This window comes from Macrobrachium nipponense, chromosome 22, assembly GCF_015104395.2.
Source record: "Macrobrachium nipponense isolate FS-2020 chromosome 22, ASM1510439v2, whole genome shotgun sequence".
Classification (NCBI taxonomy): Eukaryota; Metazoa; Arthropoda; class Malacostraca; order Decapoda; family Palaemonidae; genus Macrobrachium; species Macrobrachium nipponense.
In genome coordinates, this window is record NC_087213.1 from 37168126 (window position 1) to 37183835 (window position 15710).

At 37.7% G+C, this 15710-nt stretch overlaps 1 protein-coding gene across 1 annotated transcript in view; it reads left to right on the plus strand.

Moving 5' to 3' along the window:
- LOC135198597 (uncharacterized) overlaps positions 1-15710 on the plus strand; it is a 430841-nt gene that overhangs the window by 96320 nt on the left and 318811 nt on the right. The window contains exon 2 of the mRNA XM_064226329.1: positions 14686-14894. Coding sequence (XP_064082399.1) covers positions 14686-14894 — 209 coding nt within the window. The remainder of the gene's footprint in view (positions 1-14685; positions 14895-15710) is intronic.

Consider the following 15710-nt stretch of genomic DNA (forward strand, 5'->3'; position numbering starts at 1 on the left):
TTCGTGATGACTGTGCATAATTCAGAAGGATGAAAAACGGACCGAGACAGAGCTGGTTAGATGAACGCAAAGAGTGTTAGAACAGAAAGGTTTTCATATCCAGCACTTACTACAGTGCGTGCGGCAGGTTTATTATTATATATATAAAACATTACAACTGCACTCTGCTTTTCTACTGGCTGCTTCTGTGGGTGTTCTGCGGCAGGACAATATTCAGCGATTCGTCGTCTGTCTGCCCTTTAGAGTCCTGTACTGTATGAGGACACTTTCATCATTTATTGTGCAAGTTTTTTTTATCTCTACGTTCACCCCTGTAGCCGCTTTCTTCGGACCTCTTCGCTGCTGTTGCATCATCCGTAGGGAGACTTACCTCCGGTAAACGTAATTATTACATAGGAGTTGTTTAGTGTGAATATGGACGCTGTCGTACCACTGACTCTACGGTGATTTGTTGATGGTATTCAACGGAGTCTACTTAAACTGTGATCTATGATGGACGTAGGGAGACTTATCTCCGGTAAGCGCACATAAGGAACAGTATTTTATCGACCTGTAACGCTCAGGTGTATTGGAAACTTTGAGTTGCTGATGGTAATCGGAGAGAATCATCTTCAGGATATAGTCTGCAGTTTCAGATTTGTGTATAAGCGTGTTAGCTAGAGACTTGTGTCATTACTGTAAGTTAGGTTTAGGAATGTGATCGTTATAAGTAGAATTAAGGGCTTTATTTTCTTTATCTTTGCCTTCTACTGTCGTATGCTTGTGTTTTTTCGCCACCGTGAGTTTGTTTTCTTCCTCCTTCTGTGACTTTCCCTCCTCCTGTCGGTATACCTGTTAGTGTAGGAGAATGGGGAATGCTTGTTGTATTGTTGTAGCGAATGCGGTTTCCAGCCCCAACAATCATTTACGGCTATCTTTAATTCGTAAATAATTGTTATTTTTATAAAGTTTGGTCTCTTTCTAATTCCTCTTGAGTGTACAGTGTTTTGCTGAGGATCCTGACTCCTGGGGTTTAATAGCCCTTTTGTAGTCATATTTGATAATTTTTTTTGAAAAGCTGCCTACTAAAAGAGTATGTTTAAGGAAATAGTAAATTCTCTTTTTCTCTTCATGTAAGAAATTTTGGGTATTCATACAACCTGGATCTAGATTTTTATTTCACAGGAGAATTGTGCAAGAGGGGATACCCTAAGGTTGGTCTACGGCTCTGAGAATAGTCCTTTATTGAAAGTTTGAAGAACATATTAGTTCTGTTTATTTATAGTGAGCAGGAGGCAACCATAACAATACATACACACATTTCTATCTCTCATGCACTGTAGTGCGTCCTGGATATGAAATCCTTTCTGTTCTAACACTCTTTGCGTCCTTCTAACCAGCTCTGTCTCAGTCCGTTTTTCATTCTTCTGAATTATGCACAGTCATCACCAATATATTATATAGTAATAATCCTTCATTCTCTCCTTGTGAGCATCCAGCTCTTTTCAATTATATTTGCATTTTTGCTATTTCCTTTTGTATCTCTAAAATTCTCTCCCTTTCAGTTTCTTCTACTATACAGATAGAGCTCAGAAATTCAATCTTAACATGTTCCACCTTTCCCCTTTTCTTGACATTTCAAAATTCACACTTATGTTCTATAAAGGGGAGTTGGCGCAAAATTAATTCACATAAACCAGCTTTTTTCCTCAGGAGCTTCTCTTCCAAACCCATTTGCAGAGATCGTGTTACTTTCTGCCGTCCCCTACCCGAGAGTCATTTTTTCCCTTATTTAGAGTCGGCTTCAATGAAACAAACTGAAAACTCACTGTCGAATTATAGAAGAACTCCACATAAAAAGGTTAAGTATCGGCTACTTCATACACCTCTCGCTGTGCCGCTTCGATATTTCAAGAACTCTGCTCCTCAATCTAATTAGGACCCTCTAGTTTTCTTTCGTTTTTTTCCAAACCTTTACAAATTATACAGCCTTTTCGACAAATAACCATTTTCCGTTTTCGCCACACATCCTGACCACCTTGGAATCCTATGATCCAACTTTTCGCCTAAGCTCACTTTTCCATCATATTCTCTTCGCATCTCTGAAAGCTTCTGTCTCTGCCCTTCTTTCGCCCCAAATCCTATGCATGCAATCATCATTCACTTCAACAGCTGCTACTTCATTTCTTTCACCACTCTCGTCACCTAACTTCACTTCCAATTCACTTCTGAAAAGTTCACATTCTGCTTTTCTCCTGATCATCTCTTATAAATTTGTTATAACTTCTGTTACATTCTTTACTGGCCCCGTTCTGTAAATCACTCCATATATGGGCATGATCAACTACTATCATTCTCCATCCATCCATAATAACATTCATGACTTCTTTGTTCCCATTTACTCACATTTATCATTTTGCCATTGTATACATTCACTTTGAATTTACTCCTTTCACAAAGAATTTTATGTTAAACACCACCTCTGCAACCTCTCTTCACTACCACCAGTTAATGCTGCCACCTACAAAGAGCTACCGAAATCTGCACCTCATTCTTATCCCATTTTTTTTCTAAAAGATTTTCTCATTCATTTACTGGCCTTTCTTCCTGCAGCCTTTCATTGCCTCATCCAGAAAAAGATTAGCATGCAGATATTAGGACCAACCATTCATCCATCAGTATAAACTAATTAGGCTTGCTCTCAATCATAATAACTTCTGATCATCGTAACAAACATTCAATAAGTGTTTTTATTGTTATCGTAGTCCTAAGGTAATCTGTTTATTTGTTTTTCACGCAAATACCTAACAACTCTTTCAATAAATTGTTCAGTTGCTTGGGTACTTAAAGGAATTGGTCTGATGTTTGTTTGCTTAATTTTGTTCTCGTCGTTCCAGTTTTGAGTTAGTTCTCCCCTGATTCCTATGTGGGTCCTATTAATATTTTTTTCCCGTCCTCCGACCAAGGTTTCACAGTTATGGGGGTAATGTTGATAGTTATATATTGATATTTATTTTTAGAGTGAAGTTTTTCCCGATCTTTTGGTGTTAGTTTTGTCTGTATTGGACTTTGGTTTATTGTTGGCCTTGTTAAATGATATTGAATATTGATTGTCACTGTTTGTTTATTTATGAAATGTATTGTCAATGTAGCCTTGTGTCTTTTTTGAGAATCCTTTTGTAGCAAATCCATACTATGAAGCAGGTCACATAAGAGTTAGTCAGAAAGAGGTGGGTTTGTTACAAGTGGGGGCCTGTCTGGGATTTCTGTTAAGTTTTATTATTGACTCTGCCTGGTAATTGGAACCTCTTCTTTCTTAAATCATTGCTTGTTCGTGCACTGATATTGCTCACGAGAACCCTCGTATGACGTTGCCGTCATACCATATCATTTGGTTAAATGCTAATGATCCTACTTGAACTTATAATTCTCTTAATTCATTCCTGTCCGTATTAACTCAGTTTTGAAAGCCGGATAGCTTTTGCCTTATGGTAATTTGTTGGAGGACCATTATTTTTCAGATTCGGTAAATATAGGTAAGCATGCCTTTCGATGTGTACAAATTTACAGGTAACCCTTGGATTTAATCGCCGATAATTCGCCTAGAAAGGATATACGAGTATCTTGCTAGGCATTATCACGTGCAGATTAAGTCTGGAATGACCAAAAATGAAATTAAGACAACCGTTATCCATGATCTTGTGCTTAATAACGTTTTGCCCGAGGATGCTCTTGAATTGTGCAAGTCTGATGCAGAAAAGCGTTTAAGTATGCAGTTTCAAAATCTGGAAGCTACTATTAATCAAATACTGGAAATGGATGGTGCTCAAGAGCGAGAATTTCGGATTGAGAAACATAAGTTAGAAAACGAGAAGCTTGCCCTTGAAAAGGAGAAATTGGACAAAGCGCTTGAACTCGCTAAGCTGAAGAGCCAACAGTGTTCTCCTAACGTTATGTCGGAATTCCTTACTTTTAATGTGGCTAAGGTAAGTAGGTTAGTACCGAAATTTGAAGTCTGATCAGAGGACGGCAACTGTTTTATCTTGGTCTAGAGAGGTCTGGACTACATTGATACAAACTGTATTGGTTGGAAAAGGGGCCCTTTTTATGCCAATCTTGCAGTAGAGGAATCAAAAGATTATGAACTGGTGAAAACGACGATTATGGCAGCTAATGAATTAACTGTTGAAGGATATCGTCAGTAATTCTGAAAGCTACAGAAACTCCTTGGTAATATTTACGTTGAGTTTGCTAATGAGAAATTTAGAGCTTTCAAGAAATGGTTAGGGTCATCTTCAGTAAATGATTTTGATACTTTGTGTAATCTTGTAGTTATGGAAGAATTTAAAAGATGTATACCCGCAACTGTTAGATTGTATTTGGAAGATCGGGCAATAACTTTGCTTAAAAGGGCTGCCATTGCAGCAGACTCTCTCTTATTCTCTATCCCATTAAGTTCAAAAGCTGTCGGTTCCCTTGGGGCTCAGAATGGTGATGTTAATATGTTGTCTTAAAGTGACTTTTCAAAGAGTAACAAATCTGATATATCCTGTTTTTATTGTAAAGATAGGTCACAGTATTAATGATTGTTTATCCAAAAGCTGTAAAAAGTCTAAGCATTTCAAGCCCTTAACGGTCCAGGATCACAAATGATACGGCTCAGCCCCACCTGAATGTGAAAATTCAGCCAAATACACAAGCTGAATATATTTTGAGAAATCAAAGCAGTAAGGACGAAATGTCTACAGATAAAGACGAAAAGGATCATTTTAAAGGATTTAAATTTAGTGGTAAAGTTTCTCTAATAGACAGTGGAAATTCCATAAATGTAACTATTCTTCGTGATACAGGGTCAGCTCAGAGTATCTTAGTAGGTGGTTGTCTTCCAGGTGTTGAAGTCGTTCACAGGTGAACGAGTCTTGCTGAAAGATTTTTCAGGAAATCAGTGTCTCCCTTTGGCCAAAGTTAACTTGGTAATTGAACTGATTTCAGGTCCGGTAATTGTTAGAGCAATATTTCAGCCATTACCAGTGAATGACGTACAGTTTTTGTTTGCTGGTACACTTGTTCCTGACCCAGTAGTTGTGGAAAGTCCATTACTGGACGATCCCTCACCCGATATCCTGAACGAGTTTCCTGGTTTATTTCCCAAAATAGGAAGGTTTGTAAAAATAATGAAGAAAGCTGTTACTCCTTTGATTATCTTCAATTGCCCTTTAGTAGAGATAGCTTGATTGAGGCACAAAGGAATGATCCTACATTAACTGATATTTTAAATAAGGCTGTCGACAAAAAGGATCTTGCTACCAATCCTGGTTTTTATTTTGAGTTTTGATGAGGAGATTCCGTCCTGTAGATTGTCCAGCTGAAGAATGGTTGGAAGTACATCAGGTTATGCTCAATAAATATTTTAGAGATAAGGTGCTGAAAATGGCCCATGATGGGATACAAGGTCATTTAGGAGTTCACAAGATTTTCCAAAAAGATCCTCTCATTTCTTTTGGCCAAAAATGAAGGCAGATGTTTCAAAGTATATACAAACCTGCCATGTTTGCCAACTTGTCGATAAAGTGAATAAGCCCATTCCACCTGCTCCTTTATCTCCTATACCTTTGATAAGTAAACCATTTTATAGGACTATTGTGGATTGTGAGGGACTTTTGCCTAAGACAAGGAGAGGAAACCAGTATCTACTTACTATTATATGCAATATGACAAGGTATCCTGAGGCAGTTTCCCTTAAGAATATTAAATCTAAATCTGAAATTCAAGCCTTGTTAAAATTTTTTACGTACTTTGGTTTCCCAAAAGTTATTCAGCATGATCAGGGAACAAATTTTACTTCAAAGATGTTTGTTGAAATGATGAAAGGGCTTGGCGTAGGTCAATGTATTTCCACATCTTATGATCCTGAGTCACAGGGAGCTCTAGAACGTTTTCATCAGACTTTCAAGACAATGGTCAGAAAGTATTGCTTTGAGACACAGTCAGAGTGGCATGAAGGTTATCAGTATCTACTATTTGCTATTAGAGAAAGTAAGCATGAGTCTTTAGGTTACTCACCTTTTGAATTATTGCTTGGGAGAGAGGTAAGAGGGCCTTTAAGAATTTTAAAAGAATCTTTGCTTACGCAGGAACCACCAGATACAGTACAGTCATTTACTCAATTTTTTTGTGAAACTGAAGACTACTTTGGCTCAAGTTCAAGCTACTGCCACTGAAAATTTGAGAGAAAGCAAAGTTAGACTGAAACTTTTCAACCTGGTGACAGGGTTTTAGTTTTCATGCCTGTTTCAGGGGGTCCTTTTGAAGCAAAAGGTCCTTACCTTATTAAAGAAAAAGTGGATGAACTTAATTATGTAGTAAGTACTCCTAATAGGAGAAAAGGTTAAAAAAAAGTTTTAAAAAAGTACATGTTAACCTCCTTAAAAGTTATCATGGTAGAGCGACAGAGACAGACTCCTCACACAATGATGTAAGCGGAACTCTCTCTAAGAATGTAGTGTCAGGCAGGAAACCTTTGTGTTCTCTAGTTGGAGAAATCGAGTTAGGAGTGAAAGGTTTTGAATGCCCTGTGAAAAATTCTGAGGTTATGAGAAATCTTGGTGACAAGAACCCACATTTGGATAATGAAAAACTTTTAGATTTGATTCACTTATTTGAAATGTATCCTGATGTTGTAAAAGATGAGCTGGGTTTGCGTACCACAAAAAAGACTTAGGATGAAAGAGGCCTTGCAGTATCTCCTAACGAACGACTTGATCGAACCATACTGTATTCCCTGGGCTTCACCATCTCTACTGACTCCTAAGGAAGATGGAACAGACAGACTCTGTACAGATTTCCGTAAAGCGAACGAACTTACGGTAAAAGATTCTTTTCCTTTGCCAAGGTTAGATGACCTTCATGAAAAGTTTGTTACAAAAATTTACCCTCAGATAGGTTACTATCAAGTGTTACTCCTAAAGCCACGGAAATTTCTGCATTTGTGACGCCTGGTGGTCTTTTATAAGTATCTGAGAATGCCTTTGGGATGAAAAACGCCCCAGCAACATTCCAGAGAATAATCAATTATGTTAATAGAGACCTAGAAGGTATATTTGCTTATCTTGATGATCTTGTTGTGTCTGAAACATGGACTAAACACATGCAGAAATTACAAAAACTTTTATTTCCAGGTTGAGTGAGGCAGGGCTGACTATCAACTTAAAGAAAAATACTTTTGGATGTGCAACCGTTACTTATTTGGAACATGAAGTTGGATGTGGACTTGCAAAACCTAAGACTGCTAACATTGATGCAATCTTGAATTTCCCTATTCCCACAGACCGCAAGTCCTTGATGAGATTCCTGGGGGAATGTCTGGTTTCTACCGGCGTTTTTACCCAAACTTCTCTGCGATAGCATCTCCTTTGACTTAGATGCTGAGTCCTAAAAAGGATTATCAGTGGTCTGATGAATGTCGGCGAGCTTTCGACAGCATCAAGTTAATGTTGTCTTCTGATCCTGTGCTTCGATCTCCGGATTTTACTCGTCTTTTCGAGTTTCGAGTTACCTGTTGATGCTTGTGATAAGGGATCCGGGGCAGTGCTGCTTCAGAAGAGTGGCTCGACAGACGTTCTTCATCCTATCTCTTATTTTTCCTCGAAATTCAAGAAACACCAACTTAGTTACTCAACGGTGGAGAAGGAGGCGCTCTCGTTCATTCTAGCATTGGATCACTTCAAATACTTTTGTGTCAGAACTGATCACTATCCTTTAAAATTTAGAAATGAAATGTAAAATTCTAATCAAAGGTTAATAAGGTGGTCTTTGTTACTTCAAGAGTATAACCTAATAATAAACCATATTAAAGGTTTAGAAAATGTAATAGCTGATACCTTGTCACGTTCAACCTAAAGGTATATGTACTGAGTTTGGTACTTGTCCTATGCCAGTCTTCTTAAGGGGACAGGTGTAACAAACATTCAATAAATGTTTTTATTTTGTTATCGTAGTCATTAGGTAATCTGTTTATTTGTTTTTCACGCAAATACTTAACAACCCTTTCAATAGTTTGTTCAGTTGCTTGGATACTTAAAGGAATTCGTCCGATGTTTGTTTGCTTAATTTTGTTCTCGTCGTTCCAGTTTTTAGTTAGTTCCCGCCTGACTCCTGTGTGGGTCCTATTAACATTTTTTTCCCGTCCTCCGGCCAGGGTTTCCGAGTTATGGGGGGCAATGTTGATTGTTATATATATTGATATTCCTATTAATTTAGAGAAGTTTTTCCCGGTCTTTTGGTGTTAGTTTTGTCTGTATTGGACTTTGGTTTATTGTTGGTCTTGGTAAATGATATTAAATAATGATTGTCACTGTTTTATTTATCTATGAAATGTATTGTTAATGTAGCCTTGTCTTTTTTAAGAATCCTTTTGTAGCAAATCCATACTACGAAGCAGGTCACATAAGAGTTAGTCAGAAAGAGTTGGGTTTGTTACATCATCCTCAGTGAATTAGTGTTCTCGCCACACTTCCTCGGCACCATCCACATTGACACTCTATGAATTCTATTAGTGAGTTTCTCTAGGTTTGTGTACACTACGTACAGCTTTGCCTTTCCCCTTAAACGTATTCCACAATCATTTCCCGACAAGCGTTTTATCAAAACGTCCAACCTTTGCCTTGACTACACCTTAGCCCTTTAGTTTGAGACACTATATGAAATACTCTTTCATAAGCCTTCCCATGAATGCTAAACAATGTTTTACCTCTTATCCAGATATACAAATATACCTTATTTCCTTAAGTGTCGTTACGCTATAACTGACATGCATACTCATACACGAACACACACATATACACACACACACACACACACACACACACATATATATATATATCTATATATATTTAAATATTTATATATTATATACATATATCATAATACCTATATATATATATATATATATATATATATATGTGTGTGTGTATTCATACGAACTTTATCAACATAAATCATAATTAAATATTTTTAAGGTGGAATATATTGTTAAATAACTGAGCTTGTTTTATTATGTCATTGCGGACTTGTGATGTGTCAATGTTACGGCGTTAGATTATCTCTCTCTCTCTCTCTCTCTCTCTCTCTCTCTCTCTCTCTCTCTCTCATCAGTAATTAACTCATCATACTAGAACTCACAAGGACTTGGTTGAACCTAGTGCTAAGTAAAGCTCAAAGTAGTCGGGAACAGAGTGGGAGCGATTGATTGGAGAGCCTTCAGAAGGAGAGCCGGTCCAAAGGAAACTTCGTGGCTAACTGCCAAATTCCCTATTTGTTTCTGGCTTCGAAAGTGCCGATGAGATTATCTGTCATTTGGGATTCACCGGGAATTGGTCGTATTGTAGTCTTTTAAAGGGAAGCTTAAGTCGAGTTTAATTTGTCCGTGTGTTTTGCAGTCTATGGTTTGATGAAGACTTTTCTATGGGCGAATGCTATTATATTGAATAATAGGCTGATATTCGTATGCGTGTCTGCAATTTCCAGTCATGCTGACTACAATTATGTCGGCAAATGTTCCGTCGGTCTCAAATGCTCCGATATTACGACTATTTGAAGTCCTCGGTGAAAATACCCTAGACAATAGTCTTAGTTTCAGATGCAAGATCTCTTCTCTCGAATTTGAGCGCATTATTTAGTCCCAGCTTAGAGCACTGGTGACTTTTGTTGAATGGGATAAACACGTCACTTCCAGTTTTATCTCTTCTCCGAAGTCGTGGGAAATCAAAATCTACATGTTACACAATCCCGTAATTAGGAAGAGTTTCCCAATTATCTGGAATTACGACTGTCAGCTATTGTGTTGGACTTAATATACTGTACGTATATTGATTTTTGTCATTTTTGTAACTTCGGAACTTTGAAACTATATTGGAAGTTATAATCATTTTGGGGAAAATAATTCGAAGTCCATCTCGCTGTCGAACTTCATAGATATTATAAAAAAATTATTGAAAAAAAAAAAATGCATAAAAAAAACGATGACAATACAAAGGACGTAAACAATAACTTCCGCCAAAGTAACAGTTATGTTTAAGTAACTGATATTTGTCCACGATACAAGAAAATCCAGTAGCGAGAAAAGTCGAAATGGAGGTTTAGGAAAAATAAGATTGAACAATGTGCATTAGCGACTATTTGGAATACTAAGCAAAGCATTACGTTGGTGATCACATCGCAGTTTGAATGTCTCTCCAAATTTATTAAGGAAGTGTGCATTTCTTGGCTTTTAAAGATACTTATAAATATGCCATTCTTGAATTTTCTCGTTTTGTTTTTCTAATAGTTCCTGGTTAATCTCTGAGGAAAGAGAATCACAAGATGTTGGTGGCTGTAAATTCTTTATATCTCTGTGTATCGTTGCAAGATCTCTCTCTCTCTCTCTCTCTCTCTCTCTCTCTCTCTCTCTCTCTCTCTCTCTCTCTCTCTCTCTCTCCCCTTTTGCCTCTGCAGTCCACATGTTTACGTGAATAATCGAGGCAAAGAGACGTCGCGCAAAGCATTTTCCCGTGACGCCATTTAAAGGCGAGCCGATAGCCTAATCCCGGATGTGTCAAGAATTTCCTGATTGAACGCCGTAGTTTTGGGGGATTAAGTCTCCCACTACATACGTTTCAAGCGGAGACGTAGGGAGGCGATTTTATTTCACTCTCAAGAAATTAAGATATGATTTCAATTAAGATAACCCGGGCATTTATTGAGAAAACTGGATAGCTGCTTCCGACTTAAGTTATAATGCCAGAAGGACAATGAAGCGAGGCCACTCTTGAGACTGCGTTTTTATTTTTTGCTCTCTCTCTCTCTTTTTTTTTTTTTTTCGTCGTGGGCCGTTTTCGTGAGATTAGCTTTCGTCCGCCTGACAACGTAATGCATAGCGATGTCTTTTGTAGTTTTGGAGAGCTTTAAAATATCGTTATTATTTATATCAGGATTTTATTTCCACCAAAACTTCACAACTCTTATTAGTATTACGATCACCATTATCTGGAATTAAACATAAAAGGTGTCAGCGTAAGCAAATCGCAATAGAGTAATCTGGACCAAAATCGATGACCTTTGCTGCTGTGACGCCAAGATATTATTCAGGTCAGCTTGTCGGTGTCCAAACTTGAACCATTCTAATTTAGTTTCTCTCTGACATAAGCTATAGATGTAAAGCACCAAGAGAAATAATTCCCAGTTTGTACAGAGCATAAAGTGATCTCAAATGAGGTGTCGAAAAAGCTATATATTCCAAGATTATACAAATCAGAAAACTTTTTATTAAGGAGCGTTTTCCTGAATACCAACCAAATGCAGTCACCGAGGCCTTTGCCAAATAAATACATCGGTGGACGAGGGAGAAAATAATAAAACTGCCTCCTAACAACATGTGGCAAGTTGTAAGAGGCAGGAGGCGAGAGAACACAGAGAATTTAACATCGTGTTAGTAAATAAGAACAGGCAGTGTCTGTGTGTGGGTTTTGATAAATAAACAAATAATAAAAAGATAAATAAACGTAGTAGAATGGTTATAGTGATTGTTGCAAATGTACCATAGGGATGATGGACTTCATCTTTTAAACCTTCGGGGTGATGGACAAGACGATGTATTTTGGCAGAGACAGAGAGGTCTCTCTTTGAGGAGAGAGAGAAATAGAGAGAGAGAGAGAGAGAGAGGGTGGTATTAGGGTATCCTGTCAGTAAATTGGTCGTGGTTGCTAACCACTCAAGGCGGGATATTAAAAAACGCCAGAGGACAGAAGGACTGAAATACTCGAAACCTTTAGCGGAAAATTCGCCCCAAATTAATTTGCTTTCAACAGTTGATAAGGTGAGTCTATTGTGGAAGTAATTCCTCACCTCATCGCCAGATAAATCCCTTATGAAGTTCAGCCTGATGTAATTCATCTTTAATCCGGTATTTGATGAGAATTCACCGCTAATAAAACTCATTTGAACCATTTTTAGCAATTGCGTTGTTTTATCATTATTCAATTTAATACCGATGAAAATCAGTTTCAAATGAATCAATGCTAATTATACAATTAACTGGCAATGCAATTAATCCCATGTAGTTAATTCCTAATCCACTAGGTAACCGAATTATTCACTGGTAATATAAATTCGTGTACTCACCATCCATGGTTGTCCTAGATCATAATCACCTCATTCATTGCAAATGATGCATTTCAGTCTCTGACAGTTTATTGCTAATCCCTTCATTATGGCATAATCTAGTGCCAATGCAGTTCTCCCCCGCCCCACCCCCTGGTCATTTGTGCGTAACAACAGGCAAACAGCTGTTTTGAAAGCCTCAACAGATTATTAATATGTTAACTACTGATAGCTCTGCGATAGGGCTGACGTTTGCCAATGCCTAGTAAGGAACTGGATCATCTGAAATAGCAGCGTTGAAATACTGTAAACTGAAAGTGTTTCATTCTTGAGCATTTTCATGGCCGATTGATGTTTTAAGGTTTCGGCCATTTCGGAATCACTGTAGAAGTTACAAGCATTCCAGTTTCATGATGATCCGTCACTGCATTTCTTAGTTCGAAATGTCTATAGCAAAGAGTATTTCCGCGTGTCTATAACTGTATGCATGAATATTTCCAACATCCATTAGTCTGAGCTATAACTGAATGGTGGGTTGTATTCAAATACTGACGAAGTCGTACTTTCAAAAAATGTGCGAATGAATTGCAAATCATGGCTAAGTCCAAAATCACGCTTCCGATTGCTTGGTCTGCTTAGTCATTTTCTACCATTAATTCCCCATGGTTTATCTTTAATCCGGTTCACCATGGAATCTTTGATACTTCGGTTCATCATCATTTTGCGAATCCAGTAATACGTTATCACACTGTTTACTGGCAGTATGATTTATGGTCATATAATTCTTGATTAAACCAGTTCATGATTAAATTCTTCTTTGCCTGTTCAATTACTTTTCTACACAGGACATGTTTAATCAGTATCCTCATCATGCGAGTCGGCACTGATGCTCATCTTCTCATATTATATTACGGGTACTTACCCTTTTCATTTTCACATACTTCATTGCTTTTGAGATTCGTTCCTTTATAAAATCATTGGAAATCCAGATCATCATCAAAATCACGCATCGCGCTTCCAGTGAAATTCTTCCTCATACAATCTGCCCTAATCCATTTTATTATCACGAAATTTATTGCCTGTACAATTCACTCATGCGCACTAATGGCTTGTTTACTGCTGAGCTGAAGCTGAGAGTGAAAGTCAAGATACACCATATCTAATTGATACGTAATGAAATAAAAGGCATTTTCTCTCTGTTACGGCTTCCTTTCACTGGTATGACTGTAACTCTTATTTCAGTCACCCCTTCACTACATCACTTAAGTCAACCGTTTGTACCTCAGACGATTTGTTGAGACTTTCGGTGATAAAGCGATTATTTTCTAGCCTAAAAAGAATTGCGGAAAAAATGGTAATATCAGGATAAAATAATGAGAGTATTCTTAGCACTTAACAACATTACTCCGTCTAACCATCCAATGTATTAGCATTTCCGCATAGGACCAGTGATTCATTCAAATTCTCTTATACTCTAGTATACAGTTATCACCAGTAGTCACTAAAGTACCAAAGTCACCTCATCTTTTAATCTTTCTCATTTTTGTGAAAGAGATGTTGAGTTTTCTCTCTGTTTGAAAGAAACGAAGCTAACTTCAACTCCTGTGTTTCTCAATGATTTGCGACTGATGAAGGTAATTTGCTTTGTGCGTGAGTCATCTGTTTCGTATTGAATGGACCAATACGTTTGCAATTTAGTGTAGCTCGTTTGCGAGGACCCGAGCTGTGATATGATGTTTTTGGTCGTAAGTCGTATCTGAGATTAATTACTCGAGGGCAAATTAGGAATATTACATAACTATGTGTTAGCTGGTGGTTAATTACATTAGAAGTGAACTATCAACCGCAAATTGCCAGCGATGAATTATCAACATTTTGCAGGTATGATGCGATGAAGTGGGTAGGGGGATGGGTTGAATGGATAGGTTAACAACTTAGGTGACAATACAAAACAAGTAAAAAAAGTTTCTTTTGCGCAATCGAGTTTTCTGTACATCGTATAATGTTGTGTGAATCTCTCTATATGCTACAGCACGAAACTCCCAGCCACAACCGGACACCGCTTAGTTGCTCTCCATATGAGGTCAAGTGAAGATGACTCGGCGGCTGACACCTCAAGAGGCGCCAGACGCACATTCCATGGCTAATCTTAAACTTAAGTAAAATCAGAACCACGAAGCTGGAGAACTGCACTTTGGTAGGTTTCGTGATTGGAGGGTGGATGATCAATATATCAATTTGCAGGTCTCTGGCCTCAGTAACTTTACAGATCTTAAGGCGGACAGAGATAATGCAGGCGCTCAGGCAAAGCCATCTCAATAGTTTTCTTTTACAGAAAACTAAACTCTAGAAACATTAAGTATTCACCTTACCTTACCAAACCTAGCTTACCCTGACCAAATCTCGCCTAACCTACTCCAGCTTAACCTGAAAGGCAACCCCAGCCACATGCCCCCCCACCCCCCCCAACCCCCCCCCTCCCCTAGCCGAAATAGCTGGTTGCCATTTCGCCTCTAAATAGAGTGAAACCCAAAAGTGCTGTTTTCTAATGAAGTTCATTTCTGTCCACAGGTGTTTGGGGGGATCTGTTGAAGGGGGTGGACGTGCCCCTGTATGCATTCGCTGGGGGTCAAGCTACCCTCAGTTGCTCCTTCGACCTCCAGGCAAGGAAGTTGTACTCCTTAAAATGGTACCACAATGGCACAGAATTCTACCGGTATGTCCCCACTGAGAGGAAAGCGCCAATCAATATCAAGCCCAGTCATACCTTCTACGTTACAGTGAGTAACCCTTCTGTGCATTCATGTTTGAAATGATACCTGTAATTGTAATAATATGCATGTGCACATTCATGAAATCTCTTTAAATGCACCCATACAGGTAGTGCTCATAACAGGCACACACGCAAAAGCACAGACTTTATACGTATATATATATATATATATATATATATCTATATATTATATATATATATATATATGTATATATATATATATATATATATATATATATATATATATATATACAAATACCCATTAGCATTGAATCACTACACACTTATAATAGCAACCCAAAAGAAACATTTATGATTTATGTTTATACCAAGGCTGGTGCTCGGACCCATACCTACTAGAGTTAGGACTTGGGAAGTAGTAACTTAATGCATTCAGCTACGAAGAGAGTCATGGGTTCTATTCCCTATCAGGATAGGTGCCCCTTTCAAATATGGTTCCATTAGTTGCCAGATGTTACTCCTAAGTTATACCGAATTCGATATTAATGGCTTATTTGGATCTTCATGCCATGAAGTACTAGAATGTCATGTATAGTATATATAGATATATATATATAATATATATATATATATATATATATATATATATTAGAATGTCATGTGTATATATATATATATATATATATATATATATATATAAATATATATATATTACACATGACATTCTAGTACTTCATGGCATGAAGATCCAAATAAGCCATTAATATCGAATTCGGTATAACTTAGGAGTAACATCTGGCAACTAATGGAACCATATTTGAAAGGGGCACCTATCCTGATAGGGAATAGAACCCATGACTCT